A 16,520-nucleotide genomic window follows, 5' to 3' on the forward strand; every position below is an offset into this window, starting at 1 on the left:
TCGCAACTGGCAAGCACAAACACGAGTTAGGTGGATCGCCGCCACATGATAAACCTGCTGCCCGCGAGAACACCTGGGCTACCTTGGTTTTCCGGCTGCGAAGTTTCATCGAACACGGTGTGGGCAAGCCGGCATGGCCAGGACCAGAGAGGAAACCTGGAGGACTGGACTGGACGTCTGGACCACCAACGCCGCCAGCGACAGATCATGCATGGTTGTTTGTCATGGATGTGGGCATGTGGCCGTGTGGATCACCTGCTCCTGCTCGCCGGAAAGCGCATCCAGCGCGTCGCCCGCACCGCCGCACGCCGTCGTCGGCGCCCCGCCGCGCCACACCCGGCCCGCCTCCGGCCCAAGAAGCGGCCGGCCCTTGTAATTATTTGAGATGGGCCGCCATCTCCTGGGCCTCGGCTTCTGAGAAGGGAGGGAAAGCGAGAAAGCGAAAGGCCCATGAAGCGAAGGCGTCCCTTGGTGGCGCGAGGGGCCGTCCAGTTCGGTTACAGTGAGAACCCAAAAAAGAGAAAACAAAAACAGGAAAAAAGGGAAAGAAAAAAGGATCGCGAGGAGTTCAATTGGCAGTTGCCGAGCCTGAGCGCGCTCGCCCTCGCCGTCGACGTTGCCGGCGGCGATGGGAAACTCACAGGCTTCACCGGCGTCCGCCTCCAGCTCCCGCTTCGCCACGGCCTCCAGGTACCACCACACTCACAGCTGCCACCTCCATCGCTGCTGAGATTCGCGAGCCTTGTTCCGGTGATCTCACTGCCGCGCTTCCTCGCAGGGCCTTCTCGAAGCAGGAGCTGGATAGCCTCCGCACTCTATTCAGCTCCCTCGCAGCGCAGTCGCAGACCAGTGGCCGTGCCATCTCACGCCCCGTCTTCCTCGTGAGCAACCGCGTTCGCCCCCAATTGCTTCGAATTGGGTTTGGATCTTGCTGGATTTTTATGATGGCTTCTGACGGGTGTGTCTCTCTTCGTGCAGGAGTACTATGGGGTGCGGGGCTCGTTGGGCGAGAGACTATTCCAGTTGGTGGCGAAGGAGAGTGGTGGGAGCGATGGGGTCACATTCGAGGATTTGATCATCTCCAAAGTTGGTACCTCTTCTCTAATGCTCGACTCAATTCGATCCATTCTGTTGTTCAGTTAGTTGCTGCAAGTGAGAGACGTTGGTGGAATTGATCGAATAAATTGTAGACATTGATGCAATATTGCTCAATAGATTGCTGATATGCATGCATAGACCACTTCAGTGCTTTAATTCAGACATTCAATGAGGTGTTTCACTGTGATCTTATAAACTTGTCTACTTTGTGTGTATTCTTGTTTAATTTTTTTTCTTTGTTACATGTAGGCAACATATGGAAGGGGAACTCGAGACGAGGTTGATGAATTCATTTATCAACTATGTGACGTTACAGGAGATGGTGTCTTAACCAGGTGCAGCCCGAGATAAATGATTTCCTTCTGATGCATTGATGTGTCATGTGTGAATTGTGTCCTTTGCTAAGCTGGTTCGATAGTCGAACGCTTAAAATTTGAAACTACCTCAAACAAATGTGCTACAAAATGCAAGTGATATGAATGAGGAGAAGGTCTCTTGCTACCATTGGCCCTCTATGCATTTCCATTGCATACTTTAGGTAGTACTTTCACTGGGTGCAATTGAAAGAGATGAGTTTGTTTGCATTTGGAAAAATTTATGCTTTTCATTTTAACAGGCTTATGATTTATACGGTCGTTGATGTTCTTTTAATCAAGTTTTAGTCATCAATTGATATTTACTCTTGCATTTACCTCTCTCGTGCACTGCCAGGTCTGATTTGGAATCTGTCTTGGCGTCCATTCATGAAACTATATTTGAAGAAAACAAGGAAGTTGGGGAAGGTTCCAATAACAGACCGTTTGAAGCATTCCTCAACTCTGCAGTATTTTCGAAGGATGCTGAAGCGGTCTCAGAGAAGTCTATGTCATTATCAGACTTTAGGAACTGGTGCACTCTCTTGCCATCATTGAGGAAGTTCCTTGGAAATTTGTTGATGCCCCCTGATTCAGGTCTGTCTTATTCTTGTAATTCTGCTGGTATTCCTAAACGCAGCATTTCCATCATTAAAATAAAATAAAATATTGTATATCCAGTCCATCTGATGGTGTAGGAGTAGGACTGGCAATTTTTCCTCAGGCTGCCCCCATTAGTCTTCACATCCAGGAATTGACACAGTGCTGATTCACATGATGACCGGGTTGAAGTTTTTGCACGCTTCTCTCATTTTTTTTTGCACTCACTACTAAACAGCTGAAGTGCTAGGGAGAACATCATAAGCATGTGCTCACAGAAGTTTCTCATGCACAGAACAATGTGAAAAATACAAGCCATACAATTCAAGAACTTATACTATTTTCTTGAAAAATGGGGCGTTCTACTGCATTAAGAATGTTCCTCTCAAACTTGTACAAGAAGAAGCAGAGATAGAAGTTCCATTATCGAACCAATACTTTCTAAGTCTCAAAACCAGATCAGATCAAATAGTCCTGAGGCATACAGTTTTTTGCCTCTTACAAACATCTGACTCTTTCTCAAACATCCTCATTCTCCATACTTTTACACCTTGTTCATTGGCAAATGCAGACAGCAGACACGATGCTGTAGCTGACTGTCAGAAGATGCCGACATAACTTAATATATCCATCAATAATGCAATTTAATATGCAAGTCAATTTAGTAAATGTGCTAACTGTAGCGAATTCGAAATTTTCGCATTAGAATCCGAAACAAAAGACACCAACTGGAAATAATATGCGATTTGCCTTAGTAGTTTTATGTATTTACTGCATTCAGTTATTAGGACAGTTCCTGTTACAATTGTGCCATTGTGACAAGGATGGAACAGGAATACACATGATAGCTTGGAGGACATGTTGTGCTTGTGTTGCATGAGTGACAGCATTTGCTTTGTCTCCATTTGTTTGAATGAACCTTCAAATCTAATTCTTGTCCTACACACCACTTAATCACTTATGTCATTTCACACTATTGCCTGTTCATTATGAAAGAAATTCTCGATTAGTTCAGCACATGCTATCTGAAGTTGCACATTTATACCTTTAGCATGTTTATTAGTATTTGAGAAGTTTAAATGAAATCTTAATTTACATATGTTGAGGGCCATCCGTATCTGCAATGCTTATGATATATCATGGCATGCTTTTGCTGACTTTAGTTTGTTTGCAGGCAGACCAGGGTTTGAAGTACCACTGCTTCACTATCCTGAAAACATCTCCACCGATTTGCTTCTTTTAAATAAAGAGTATGCCTGGCATATTGGAGGTGGCTTTTCCCAACATGAGGTGCAAGAATGGAAGCTTTTGTATCATAGTTCTCTTCATGGACAAAGCTTCAACACTTTCTTAGGCAAAGTAACGTGAGTACTCTTCAATTTTGTAGATATGCTTGAGTGAAAGCCACATTCTTTGACTTCATTCATGATTACAAAGATGCGTTACTCTGTATGGAAATGACATAATGAAACTAAGTTCCACCCTCATGACATGATTTCAGTTATTTTTCTTTGTTTGCATACCGGCAACATTGAGGCCAATTCCAATTTCTAATAATGTGCACAAGCTTGCCAGTTTCACAACCTACTGCCACGATTCATGAGAGTCCTTATGCTTGTCCTATAACTGCTTATACTTTTGTATTAATAACTTTTGAACTATATATGTAATTCTTGGACATGTTTTTCATTTTATAGGAATGGTGATGCGCAGACTGTTCTAATTGTTAAAGATACAGAAGGATCAGTTTATGGTGGGTATGCATCACAGCCTTGGGAAAGGCACAGTGATTTTTATGGTGACATGAAGACATTCCTCTTCAAATTATACCCTCAAGCATCCATTTTCCGCCCTACAGGAGCAAACAAAAATTTGCAATGGGTATGCCTTGCTCAGTTCGAAGTATCTTCTCTATTTTATTTCTTCACTGCATATGTATTACTACTCATCTCCAGAACTATAAATGGTAGTAATCATTAGCTTATTTTGGCAGTGTGCTATAAACTTCAGCTCTGAGAACATACCTAATGGCATTGGATTTGGAGGGCAGCCACATCATTTTGGGCTCTTTTTATCTGCAAATTTCGATCAAGGGCACTCATTTACTTGTAGCACGTTTACCAGCCCTCCTCTTTCCAAGACAAACAGGTTCAGGCCAGAAGTCATTGAATGTTGGGGAATACAAATGAGGGGAGCACAAGATGAGAAACCGGAGCTTGTCAAGGGGACAGTCCTCGAGAGATTCAAGGAGGACCGGAACATGTTGAAGATGGTTGGTTTGGCAAATGCGAGCGATTAAGGACTGACTGAGGATCATAACTGAGAACATGCTGGAGAGGACCTGTACAGTACATGTTTATAAAAAACAATCCCTCCTGATACCATGCCTGACTCCTTTTGTGTTCATATATTTTATCACTGTAAAATTTTCGTTTGAACCAAAGTGATGCGGAGCACACTGAATGGAGCTCATGATTTAGAATTATAACTATTGGCCTATGTTTGTTCCCAACTTTGAACGACAAAGAATTTAATGGAATGTTTAGCTTTAAGGTGATCCATCATGAGTTCATCCTATGAAGTTTAGTGCGCTGACTTAATCCCTCACGTCTATACTAATATGTGATTGTGACTTGTGAGGGACGAGGTGGTGATGAATTAAATCACTCCATCCCGCAGACCAAACAAAGATACCATGGGTGAGAAAGTGTTGGTATGTCATGAGAGGATGCTGTGTCACCCATTTCTCAAACAAACACTCCATAACTGGGTGATCCCCAAATTTGGCTGGCATATTTGTGTGCTGTGCTTAAAACGACACCTGGCTACTGTTGCGTATGCTGGCAAGCTTGTTCATAAAAGCATTCTAGGAAGTCACAGACCCCTCTAAACAAATATAGACAGGAAATGGAGGATATTATCTGTGCGAACTCACATGCTCATCCATTCCTACACAGGTAAGGGAGGGGCAAATATAGACAGGAAACCAGGAGAGGATCAATTGCTTGTATATAGTGAATTAGTGATATATCTGTAACTTGTAAACTAGGCAGGCAAAATCTGCAACCTACACAGAGGCTTAGCATCCTTCTCGGCAATTGCTGCATTTTACCATTTTCCTGGCCGCTGGATCATGTACCATTATTCCGTCACAAGTTTAAAAGAGTGCTCCTTTGCCCCTTGAAACTGACGGGTCCTCTAATATATTCCTTATTAGCTTCGGATTTATTGGCTATACCTTTTTTTTCCCCCTGAAATGGTCTTCCTGTTTTTTCTTTAGCAAAGTTTAACATTGATAACGTGTTCATCTGCTGTCCACGAGATTCACAGTGAGCCTGCAGGTTTCTTGAGCATGTACCTCTGCTCTGATTGGAAGTTGATGAGATCAGCAAGTTTGTTGCAAGAACATCTTCACTACTTATGTTGGATACTCAATAGGGTAGTTATGCTGAAACGAACACCAATGGTGAAACATGTATTCTATTTCTTATGATACTTGTATATGCGAACTCACACGCTCATCCATTCGTACACAGTTATACGCAGCCACACAGGTAAGGCCGGAGCAAATATAGACATGAAACCACGAGACGATCAATTGCTCGTATAGTTTGGTAAACTAAGCTGGCAAAACCTGCAACTCACACAGAGGCTTAGCATATCCTCCTGGAAGCTGCCCCGATGCCTTTTCATATGGGCATTTTACCATTGTATTTATTGGCCATCGAATCATGTACGTTTATTCACCTACATGTTGTAAAAGAGTGCTTCTTATTATGCACTTTGCACTTATGCTTTTTCCTCCTGAAATTATCTGCCCTCTTGTTAGCAATAAAGCTGAACATCGATAACGTGTGCGTGTCGTGTCCATGAGATTCACAGTGAGCCCTGTAGGGTTCTTGAGCGTATAGTACATCTGCTCTGGTTGGAAGAAGTTGAGACCAGCAAATTCGTTGCAAGAGAATCTTCACTAATGTTGTGTACATAACGATGCAGAAATGAGCACCAATAACGAAACAACACGAGATGAAGATAGATTACTAATGTTAATCCAGCGAATTAATTTCTTTCCCCACCCTTTGAAGTTTGAAGCCGTTTCCCCGTTTATGTGTAAGGCTCACCGTGTTTCTTTTTTCGTTCTTCCCTTATATTTTGCCAGGAGACGATAGACTAAAAGATTACTGTTGCGTACGCTGGCTACCTTGTTCATAAAAGCATTCTAGGATGTGGTAGGAGTATCCTATTTCTTGTGATGCTTATCTGTGAGGAAAGCTCATCCATTCGTACACTACAGGCAAGGGAGATGATGAAAAAAAGCAGGATGCTGTAGCATAGGCTGCCAAGCTTGTTCATAAAAGCATTTTAGGAAGTCACAAAACTGCCTAAACAAACTTGTATTCTATTTCTCTTGTGATACTAACCTGTGTGAACTCACATGCTCATCTATCCATACAAGGGTAAGTGAGGAGCACATATAGACATGCTCATCCATTCCTACACAGGCAAGGGAGACGATACATTAAGCAGCCTAATGTAGCGTACACTGACAAGCTTGCTCATAGAAGCAGTTTTAGGCAGTAAAAAGACTCCCTAGACGAACTGGGATTCTATTTTCTTCCGATACCGGCCCGTCTGTGCAGCAAACTCACATGCTCATCGATTCCTACAAATTCACATCTCGCGCATATTATCTTGACCTAGAGGTATGGAGCATTTGGACAAAGATCCGTCTGTGCGGTTCGCCTTTCAGCCTCAGGGGAACCAATACAGGATGCCCGACTCGGCATTTCTCTCCTTCGGCGGAGGTTATCCCGACTTCTTCGGATTTTTCGTTGGCGCTCGTGGGTCATCATTGCTGAGGCGGAGTGTTTCTTTCCACCCCGACAGGCGGTGTTTGATCGCTGGGACGGTCTCAAGGCGCGCACCATTGACGACCCGATGGGACACAATGTGCTCCTCACCTACTTGGCGACCAACTGGAGGACCTTCTCTTGTGCGATTCTGAGCTGGTACAAGCATGGCCACTACTCTTTCATGTCGGAAGCGCCCAAGAAATGCACTTGGACTTGAACCCTGATGAGTCAGAGTTGAATTATGACCGAGCGAGTATGGCTGTATGCATGGGACTATGGGAGTTGTTCGATCGTGTCGACTGTGGACACGTGTTCTACTGAGTTGTTTGTGGGGGCTGCGGAGTAAATGTGACCCAGCCAATGAATAAAATAAAATGAAGGCTTGAACCGTATGTCAATTTCCATTAATAATGTCTTTGTGAATTTGGGTGACTGATGCATAGTTATAGTATATCGCCGAGGAGCCCCTGTCCATTTGTTAGGTCAAATCTAGGATCGCCAAGGTTCGCTGGAAAACGATCATGTTGTTGTCTGGTCTACATGGTGTGACAAAGATACTCTGAATATCTTTCTTCCCCCTCAAAATGACGGCAAAAGCTTTGCCGTGAAGTTTATCAGAAGGGAGAAAAAATTGGCACATATATGGGTTTCATAACTAGTGAAGTGTACTATCTGATGATATGCCGGTGATATGCCGGTGACCTCGTCAGGTGTTACATCTCGGCTAGAGATTGCCAACACAAAACCAACAATATATAACTGCCCCGCGATGAGGATCAAAACGACACTTCCTAGGTAGAGAATCGATTGTCTCGAGGTAGTCTGCTGGTCGGATGAACAGGGAGTTTGACAATCCTGATTATTTGTAATGAATTATCTGTTCTGAGTGTAAAATGACTTGTATGCTCGTATAGCTCATGATAGCATGAGCTCACTTGATTCATGAGTATATACAGAAGATGATTTTGTCAATATTTTTTAAAGTTTGTAAAACATAAATTTTGATAAAACAATTACTTATGACCCCACCTGTCATCTCTCAATTTATCCTTTTCTTTGTTTTTGACTTCTTGGCATTCCTCTTCCCTAGCCTCAAAACTGCCATCCGGCAAAATTTAACATCTCCGTTAAATCTCAGATCAATTAATCGCAATTGAAGCGATAGAAGGAAATAGAAGAGATAGAAGGAAAGAGTCGCTGCCGCTCATCCTGCTGCCGAGCGTGCTGCCTGCTGCCGTCCCCTGCTGGCCCTGCCGCGCCGCGCCGCAGCTGCTCCCCTGCTGGCTGCGCCGTGACGCATCGCCGTCTGCCCGCCTGCTGCGCGGCGCCGCACCTGCTCCCTGCTGGCTGCACCGCCGCCCGCCCACCTGCTGCGCCACGCCGGAGCTGGAGGAGCTGGGGGAGCGCGCGAGGGAGCGGCGGCCGGAGCTGGCGGAGGGCAGAGGCGGCCGGGCGTGCGCAGGCGGAGGGAAGGCGGGTTGCGGAGGGGAGGGGAGGGGTGCGGAATCGGTGGGATTTTTCCCAAAAGCGACGTGAGGGACGATTCTGTGGCGTAGTGTTGTTGGGGCTGCGGTAAAAATCGCTGCCGGTGAAGGAGGTCGAGAATCGTGACGTTGGAGAGCTTCCTCGATTATTTTCGCGAGAATCGGCTGGAGAAGCTGAAACAAACACCCTGCTCGCTTCACTTGAAAGGACGCGTCAGATCCCGTGTACGACCCCTCAAAGAAGGAGCGGGCTTCCGTAAGCGGAAAAACTTTGTTCCAAATTCCTAAGCTACAAAGTCATGTTCGAATACGTGTGTACTACATGGTGGGGACCACCCATTTCGAGAAAGAAGTTTGGGCAACGTTGAATAGATTGCCATCGGATCGAGAGAAACTTGTGCTAGTGACCCTTGAAACATATGGTTTTGCATTTTTGACATCACTTTGCAGTTTTGGCACTTCAAACGTTAGGTTGCTTGATTTAGCATTTTCATCTTTTTAGCATGTATTTAACTTGGGATCAACTGAAATGGGTTAGCTTCGTCCCTATTTTTTTAAGTCTGACTCGTCTTGAATAGTTCCATTTCAATTTTTTGTTTGGTTAGAGAGGTTACGAAGGATGGATAGACGTCGTTTTTTACGCTGTTAACTTACACTGTTAACGACGTGTCATTTATGGGCCCACCTATCATCCTCTTTATTTTTTTTTCTCTTTATTTTTTTTTCTCTTTGGGCCTTATCTTCTCCGTCGCATGACCCTTCACCACCGCGAGCTGCCTAGCCTCCTCACCAGCCGCCCGAGCACCGCACTGCCCTCCGCTGTCGTTAGCTCCCTAGCCCACCGCTCCTCGACGGCCGCCCGAGCGTCGTCCTGCCTTCTCCATCCTCGTGCGGAGCCGCCCCTGCCATGCCTCGACCCTTCCCTGCCGGCCGCGCCTCCGTCCTCCCCGCCTGTGCAAGATGGGGCGGGAGCAGGTCGTGAACTACAACCACCAAAGTTGATCGCCACAATACCCGCACACAAACTTGTCTATCCTGAAGGTCTGGTAGAGTGTGGTTCCGAGATCCTTGTGCTTGGCCACAATGATTTGTCTGGGTCGCAGATTTTAGTTTGCAAACTCGCAGACCTTGTGCTGCAAAGGTTTATCCCAACAAAAGACATCAGAGGCAATACCTTGTTCCTTGAAGAAAGGAATATAAGTGTCTCCTCTAAGGTACTGCCTACAGTGAAGGGTGACAATGTTGTCTTCATTCGTTCAGGAAGACCCTATCTTGCGCAATACCACCTCGGTAGTGGCAGCTTGTCACCGGCAATTGATAATTGCAGCCTGTATGGCCGCGGGACCTAGTAGTCTCATCCACTATATCTTCAGCTGTTGCATTCGTAATCGGTGGTATGTAGGTGCATTTACTTTATTTTCTTTCTGCATTGTTTTTTCCTACTAAAAATTGTTTTGTTTGGGGCTTGCTATTAACATTTGCATTATGTGCTTGCAGGAGCAGAGGACTAATATTCAGAAGGAACGCAGAAGGTTGGTCGATGCAAGATTAAGAGAAGTTGAATAACGAGGTAAGTCCTTCAGCTCTTCTTTTATTTGGTGCACCGGCCTTTTAATGACACCATGTTACTTTCAGCTCGTATTAGTTGAAATGTACATGTTATTTATACCTCATCCATGTGGCATACCCCCTCTTCCAAATAAGGCTTTACAATATGGAACACTGCATCTGTGCTAATGCGTGACTTTGTTGCTGAATAGAGAGTGATTGCAAAATTAATAAGCTCTTATGAAATTGTAATACGCTTCCTACAGAGAGAGATTTTGCCCATTTGCCATGATTATCTACTGTTGTGCTACCAGACTACCATAATAGAGGTGGGTAAGCTCCTAGTTTAGTGTCAGGTTCTGCACAAAGGCCTATTCGTCTGACAAACAGGCAAGGGTTGTTCCAACACTACTAGTCATCTAGTCCCCCCTTTCCCATTGTCCTGAAAAAATCAATGACATTTGGATACCCTTGGATAATTGTATTCAACACAGTACAGTCACGGGCCCACTCACACCATATTGCTGCAAACACTGTATCCCTCTGTCCCCTTACAATCCATATTGCTGCTGTCCTCCTGAAGTTCTTTTCATTGCGACTGCTTCACCAGTGTGCTGGTTTTGGTGAACGTGTTGTTGTGGGCTTGTGGCAAGTATTTGATTTTAGCAAGGTGAATGGTTCGCAGCTTGGCATGCATCAGTGAGCAAGTAGCTGGTTTAACACACTGCTGCCAGTCTGCCGTGTAGTGAGATCCTGATTGTTTTCGGCGAGTACTATGCTAGGCGGAGGTTGATGTTATTCAGTCTTGTGGCATAACGGCACTCTTCCAGATCTGTGAAAGATACCAGTCGCCAGACTGATCAGAAAGATATCATTTCATTGCCTCACACAATGTATTTGTGCTCATTTGCTTAACACTATTGATTTCATCATGTGGCTCATTGTAACTAGCATTTTCTTGAGACTTCAAAAAGTTTATTAGTACTTGTGTGTTTTGGCCTTCAAGTATTTTAGCCTTCAGATGCACAAAGCTGTTCATACTGACTGACAAGATGAATTTTTTTTGAAACGAACCTGGCTGGAGAGCTGCCGATTATGTTAAAAAGAAGAAATCCAGACTGGATAAATACAATCGATAAAAAATGAAATAAGGCAAAAACTGAACCAGGAAAACAAAACAACACTATGAACTCAATCGCAATCAGCATCGCGCCAGTAAAGCGGAGAGATGTTTCGCTCCCGCCATAATCCACACGGCAGCCTCGTCTTTGATCCTCTCAAAGATCATGTTGACAGTAGACTCCTTACTGTTAAATATTCTCATATTCCTTTCCCTCCAGATTGTCCATGTAACTAGCATGATCAAAGTTCGCATGCCTCTCTTAGAGCAGGAATTTGCTCCCGATCTCATCGACCACCAGTGATGCAGCGTATCTGCTTGTTGCCAGGCCCTCAGGTGGATTGCTGGCGCTGACAACCAGTCCACCACCATGGCCCAGATTCTTGTTGTGACCCGGCATTCGGCGAAGAGGTGTAACGCTGATTCTTGTGATCTTCGACATAGTGGGCAGGTAGCTTGATTTGGCCATCCCCTTTTCTGAAGCTTGTTAGCAATCCAAAGCCGATTTTGGATTGTGAGCCAGGAGAAGGTTTTGCAGCTTCTAGGAGCCCATATTTTCCAAATCAAGCCGTCAAAGTTGGTGGATGCCGAACCAATGAACTGTGCATCGTAAGCGGATTTTGCGGAGTAGCTACCATCTGCAGTAAACTTCCAAGTGATTTCATCTTGGACACTCGGGCGCAGGGCTACTTGTTGTACGACTTGCCACGGAAGGATGAATTCTCGAAAGTGCTGTACAAAGAACCTATTGTGGTGTATGTTGATATCCTGGATCCATGTTCGGTTGTGAAGCGCGTCACGTAAACTCCTGTTCTTCCTTTCTGAAATGGAGAAAATACCTGGCGCTATGTCCTTTGGCCTTTGGCCTTGAACCCAGGCACTATTCCAAAAGGAAGTTTTTGCTCCATCGCCTACGTCGATGCGTGTACATGCCGCAAATAATTTCCTATCCGTGTTATTACATGGAACCTCGGAGCCCACCGAAAGCTTGTCTTCCGCTTTCCACTCATGCCAAAGCCATCTGAGCCTCAGTCCTCTTGCAAACTTGTAGATGTTTAAAATACCTTCTCCCCCCAGTCTTGTCGGCCTGGCAGACCTTCGCCAATTCACTTCGCATTTTCCCCTCGTTAATGTCGCCACCCCTGCCCAAAAGAACTTCTTGCGCTTAGCGTCGATTTTCTTCGTCACCTCTTTAGGGGCCTCCATTGCCGACAGGAGGTATACCGCCTGCGATGTTAATACTAATTTCGTGAGTGCTAGGAGGCCCGCCATAGTCATGTTCCTCGCATTCCACGCAGTGAGCTTGCAGGTCGCCTTGTCTATGACCAACTGGAAGTGTACTCTCTTGAGCCTTGACGCCGTTAGTGGAAGACCAAGATATCGCACCGGAAAGGAAGACCGTGTGATTGGAATGCCTCCAAAGATGTCGTCCATATTGAGCTCCTCGCATCTTATAGGCACCACACTTGATTTCTCGAAATTTGTTCTCAACCCCGACGCATCACCAAATCTAGTGAGGAGGTCAGCTAAAGCAATGACATCCTGCCTAGTCGGATTTAGGAAAATAGCTGTGTCGTCGGCGTACATGGATGTTTGGAAATTGAGGGACCTGCCTCGCAGCTTGGATATGAACCCTCTTTCAGTGGCCTGCTCCAATAAAGCTCGTAGCGGTTCGATTGCAATCACAAAAGGTAAAGGAGATAAAGGATCTCCTTGCTGTAGTTCTCTGTTGTGCCTGATGGGGCTGTTTGGGACCCCATTGAGAAGGATCCTAGATGAAGATGTGTAGAATAGAGAGGCCATCCATTCCCGCCAACAAATGGGGAAGCCCAAGCGTTGAAGTAAACCTAGCAGGTAATCCCATCTCACCGAATCAAACGCTTTGGCGATGTCAAGCTTAAAAATTAGTGTCGCAATTTGTTGCCGATGGTAGCGACGTGCCATGCTCCTGACTGTCATAAAACTATCGTGGATGCTCCTTTGCTTGATGAAAGCCAATTGTGATTGTGACACAATGTTTTTCATGTGCAGAGCTAGCTGCATGGCAAGCACCTTTGTAATAATCTTGATGAATGAGTGTATCAAGCTTATCGGTCTGAAGTCAGGGACTGCCTCGGCCCCTTCCTTTTTTGGCAACAACACTACGTTGGCCGTGTTGATTAAAGGCAGGCTCATGCAACGCAAGTTATGAAAAGCATTGGCCGTGTTTATGACATCGCACTTTATAATCTCCCAACAGGCCTTGTAAAATGCCCCAGTGAAGCGATCCGGTCCCGGTGCCTTGTCCGATGGTATGTCTAGTATTGCATGTTTAATTTCCTCCTCCGTGAAAGGTTCGGCGAGGGAGCTGAGGTCCAGACTGGGGAGATTTATGCTGTCCCAGTTAACGTCCTGTGATCGTTGTCCCGTCGGTCCCATTATCGTAGCGAAGTGGTCTTGAATTATGTTGACTTTTTCTTCGTAATTGAAGACCCAAATGGATCCTTGTTTTAGTTGTTGAATGTAGTTTTTCTTCTTCCTTCCATTAACCCTCCGATGGAAGTATTTGGTATTAGCATCACCTAATTTGATATTCGTAATGTGTGATGCTTGTTTCCGTCTGACCCTTTCAACCACCTCTAGGCCGAGGATTCTTCGCTTAAGTTTTTGCTGCAGGTTCAATTCGTCCCTGGTGAGGGCTCTATGCTCTTGCGCCATATCTAATCTGAGGACGACATCACACGCCATGAGAAGCTACATCTTGGCATCCGGGTAAAAGTTGTGGCTCCAGGCTCTAAGCATTTGGGAACTTTCCCGTAACTTGTGATACAGGCGGTGAAAAGTCTCGTGGTGAGCGCAGGGCTTACTCCAAGCTTCGGCTACCTCCTTGAAGCGTGGCAATCTCAGCCAAAACGCTCGAACTGGAATGTCCTTGGCCGTCATGGTCCACTTTGATTGGAAAGGAGTAGTGGGCAGTGATCCGAGTGTGATGTTGAAAGTGCATGTAGAGCGTGGGAGGCAAATAAGGCGTCACCTTCCGTATTACAGAACATTCGGTCAAGTCTGACAAGCGTCGGATTTTGTTGCTCATTGCTCCATGTGAAGTGGCGGTTCTGAAGTGGAATTTCCTGGAGCTCGCAATCGCTAATCGCCTCCCTGAATAGACTCATCATTCTAGTATTTAGCCTAGAATTGTTCTTGTCCGCGGCTCTGTATATGAGGTTAAAATCCCTCATTATAATCCACGGTGTCCCACTGGAAGGCTTTAGTGTTAGCATTTCTTGTAAGAAGGCTCTCTTTTGCCCCTGACTGGATGGTCCGTAGACATTTGACAGTCTGAAGGTTTCGCCATCATGTAGTGAAATAGAGGCTGATAAGTGAAACATCCCCACGGTAATCTGTGAGACCTGCACTACCCTCTCATCCCACAGTATCAGCAGTCCTCCTCTTGTACCTGAAGCTCCTATGGCTGGCGCGAAAGCGGTTTTGGTTAGCCTGTACCCACCCAAGTAAGACGCGGTGAAGTCATCTATCTGTGCAAGCTTGGTTTCCTGGAAACATGCAATGGCGCACATCGTGTTGGCCACAATCTGGTGAACTACATCCTTACGGGCTTGCTGATTAAGACCCCGTACATTCCAACATAATACATCAACGTCGGGGCCGATCATCTGAAATAGCACGGCGCTTCTCAGTGTTCTTTAGGCCTGAACGGCCGAAGCATTCAAACCCCTGCTGACGGCCGAAAGACGCACAGAGAGTGTCACAGAGCAATGAAGATGACTTGCAAAATATCAGTTGCAACATGTTTTGCAGCTTGAAATTACAAGCATATTGAATAAGTCTTGCAACATGTTGAAGGCGTACAGGAAGTCTTGCAACACACAGCCACCATCTGAACATGTTTTGCAGCTTGAAATTACAACCACATTGAATAAGTGTTGCAACATGTTGACCTGACAAGATGAATCAGTATGCTGCTGTTGGAAAAGAAAAGGACAGCAAAGTATTTGTAGATTAGATTATACCTTTTTCTGAATATTCACTATCAGGCACTCGTTTAGATGATGTGTGCCAATAGGTTACCATCCCTAATTTTCAGCACATTAGGTTTTCAGTGCTTAAGTGGCGCTTTCCAGAAGTTGTCAGAACTCAGAAATGACATATCAACTTCTGCTGGCATTCTGAGTACGTAGTGATTTCTCTGCTGATATGTCATTTCTGATGAAAATAACTATGTACTGTGAATATTTTTTCATGATGACTAGTGGCATGCTGCAAATTTACGTAATTATCCTATGGAGTAACGTGTGCGCTTTTATGTCCAATAGTGTTGATTCGATGGGTATAATAGTTCATTTAACACAATCTTCTACCCATACCCCTTTTCCAGGTGTAAACCAACACATGGCTACCAGTTTACCAGAATGAGGAGGAGATTCTTGGTTGCTGGCAAAAATTAGCATTCCTTCCATTATGCTTTTGACTCCTACAGTACCTTTGTAGTGTGTAGTACTTAAGTTACTATTGTTGTTTACAAATCTTTATCTGTGTGCTGCATTCTCGCACTGCTGAATTGTTGCAATGTGGATTTTTACACATTTAGTATACATTCCCTCCATCCCAAATTATAAAGTCGTTTTGGGTTTTCTAGGTTCATACATTTTACTATGCATTTAGACATAATATATATCTAGTGCATAGCAAAACCTATGAATCCTCTTCATTCAAGAAAATAGGTACTCCTGAAAATTAGGCTTTGGTGCATCATCAGTTCATCGCAGGCGTTGGCGTGACTGCATCGAGCCATCGAATACGTATGTTGTGTAGGCAACTTGGGCCGTGCACTTGATCTTGCATGTTGGGCTGGTCTATGCAAAGTATGAATGAAGTGGTCCGTCCGAAATCCTTTTCAAAATTTTTGCATGTATGCAGAGATGGCGAGTGCGACTGGGGGGTACTGACCGAGAACACTTGGATGGCCTGATGACCCAAGTGCGGGGATGGACGGAAGACTTTCTGGAAAAGCTGAAGGATCAACCACCTGTAGAATCGTTTATCTGAAGAATCTGTGTCTTTACTTTCTTATATCTCTGTGTGGTAGAAGTTTGTTTGCTGTAGTGTCGAGGGTTGAGCTCGTGTGCTCTCTTTTGCTCGTTATCTGTAAGCTGGTATCCCCAGTGTGTCGCAAGGTCTGTAACCCAAACCTTATTGGCTTTCTATAAAAGCAGGGTGAACCCTTTTTCAAAAAAAAAAAAAGTGGTCCGTCTTTGAACTGGGCCGTATTGATCGTGGTCAGGGTCGAAATGACAAATGAGTCGGTATTCAAACACAGACAGATCGTCTTTTCGGTTTCTTCTTGTGCGGGAGTTTTCAGTTTTGAGTCCATAGAAATTAGCAAAACCCCAACCTTTTTCGGATTCACTGAAAAAAAAAACTTATTTAACTCCCACACTCCCAAACAAAGTGCACGCTCCGATTCATA

General features: G+C 45.0%; 1 protein-coding gene and 1 long non-coding RNA gene across 4 annotated transcripts; both read left to right on the plus strand.

The window, feature by feature from the left end:
- Window positions 1-528: 528 nt before the first annotated feature.
- Window positions 529-4,610, plus strand: LOC101756706 (TLD domain-containing protein 1). The gene is made up of 8 exons (XM_004977290.2): window positions 529-690; window positions 779-881; window positions 979-1,086; window positions 1,348-1,433; window positions 1,810-2,048; window positions 3,226-3,415; window positions 3,749-3,932; window positions 4,045-4,610. The coding sequence occupies exons 1-8, from the start codon at window positions 629-631 to the stop codon at window positions 4,348-4,350; spliced, it is 1,278 nt and encodes a 425-aa protein (XP_004977347.1). The 5' UTR covers window positions 529-628; the 3' UTR covers window positions 4,351-4,610.
- Window positions 4,611-9,121: 4,511 nt separating this feature from the next.
- On the plus strand, window positions 9,122-16,294 carry LOC101757122. Of its 3 annotated transcripts, XR_002678520.1 has the most exons (4): window positions 9,122-9,782; window positions 9,886-9,958; window positions 15,429-15,852; window positions 15,971-16,294. It is a non-coding gene; the product is annotated as an uncharacterized LOC101757122 (long non-coding RNA). The 3 variants fall into 3 exon arrangements; XR_001164580.2 differs by having other exon boundaries at window positions 9,128-9,782; window positions 15,429-16,294; XR_002678519.1 differs by lacking the exon at window positions 15,429-15,852 and having other exon boundaries at window positions 9,129-9,782.
- The last annotated feature ends 226 nt before the right edge of the window (window positions 16,295-16,520 follow it).

Source organism: Setaria italica, chromosome VII (genome assembly GCF_000263155.2).
Source record: "Setaria italica strain Yugu1 chromosome VII, Setaria_italica_v2.0, whole genome shotgun sequence".
NCBI lineage: Eukaryota > Viridiplantae > Streptophyta > Magnoliopsida > Poales > Poaceae > Setaria > Setaria italica.

Coding starts and splice junctions, on each gene's coding strand:
- LOC101756706 (XM_004977290.2), top strand. CDS start 629: ATGGGAAACTCACAGGCTTCACCGGCGTCCGCCTCCAGCTCCCGCTTC. Junction 3,416..3,748: donor ACTTTCTTAGGCAAAGTAAC/GTGAGTACTCTT, acceptor TTCATTTTATAG/GAATGGTGATGCGCAGACTG. Junction 3,933..4,044: donor CAAACAAAAATTTGCAATGG/GTATGCCTTGCT, acceptor TTATTTTGGCAG/TGTGCTATAAACTTCAGCTC.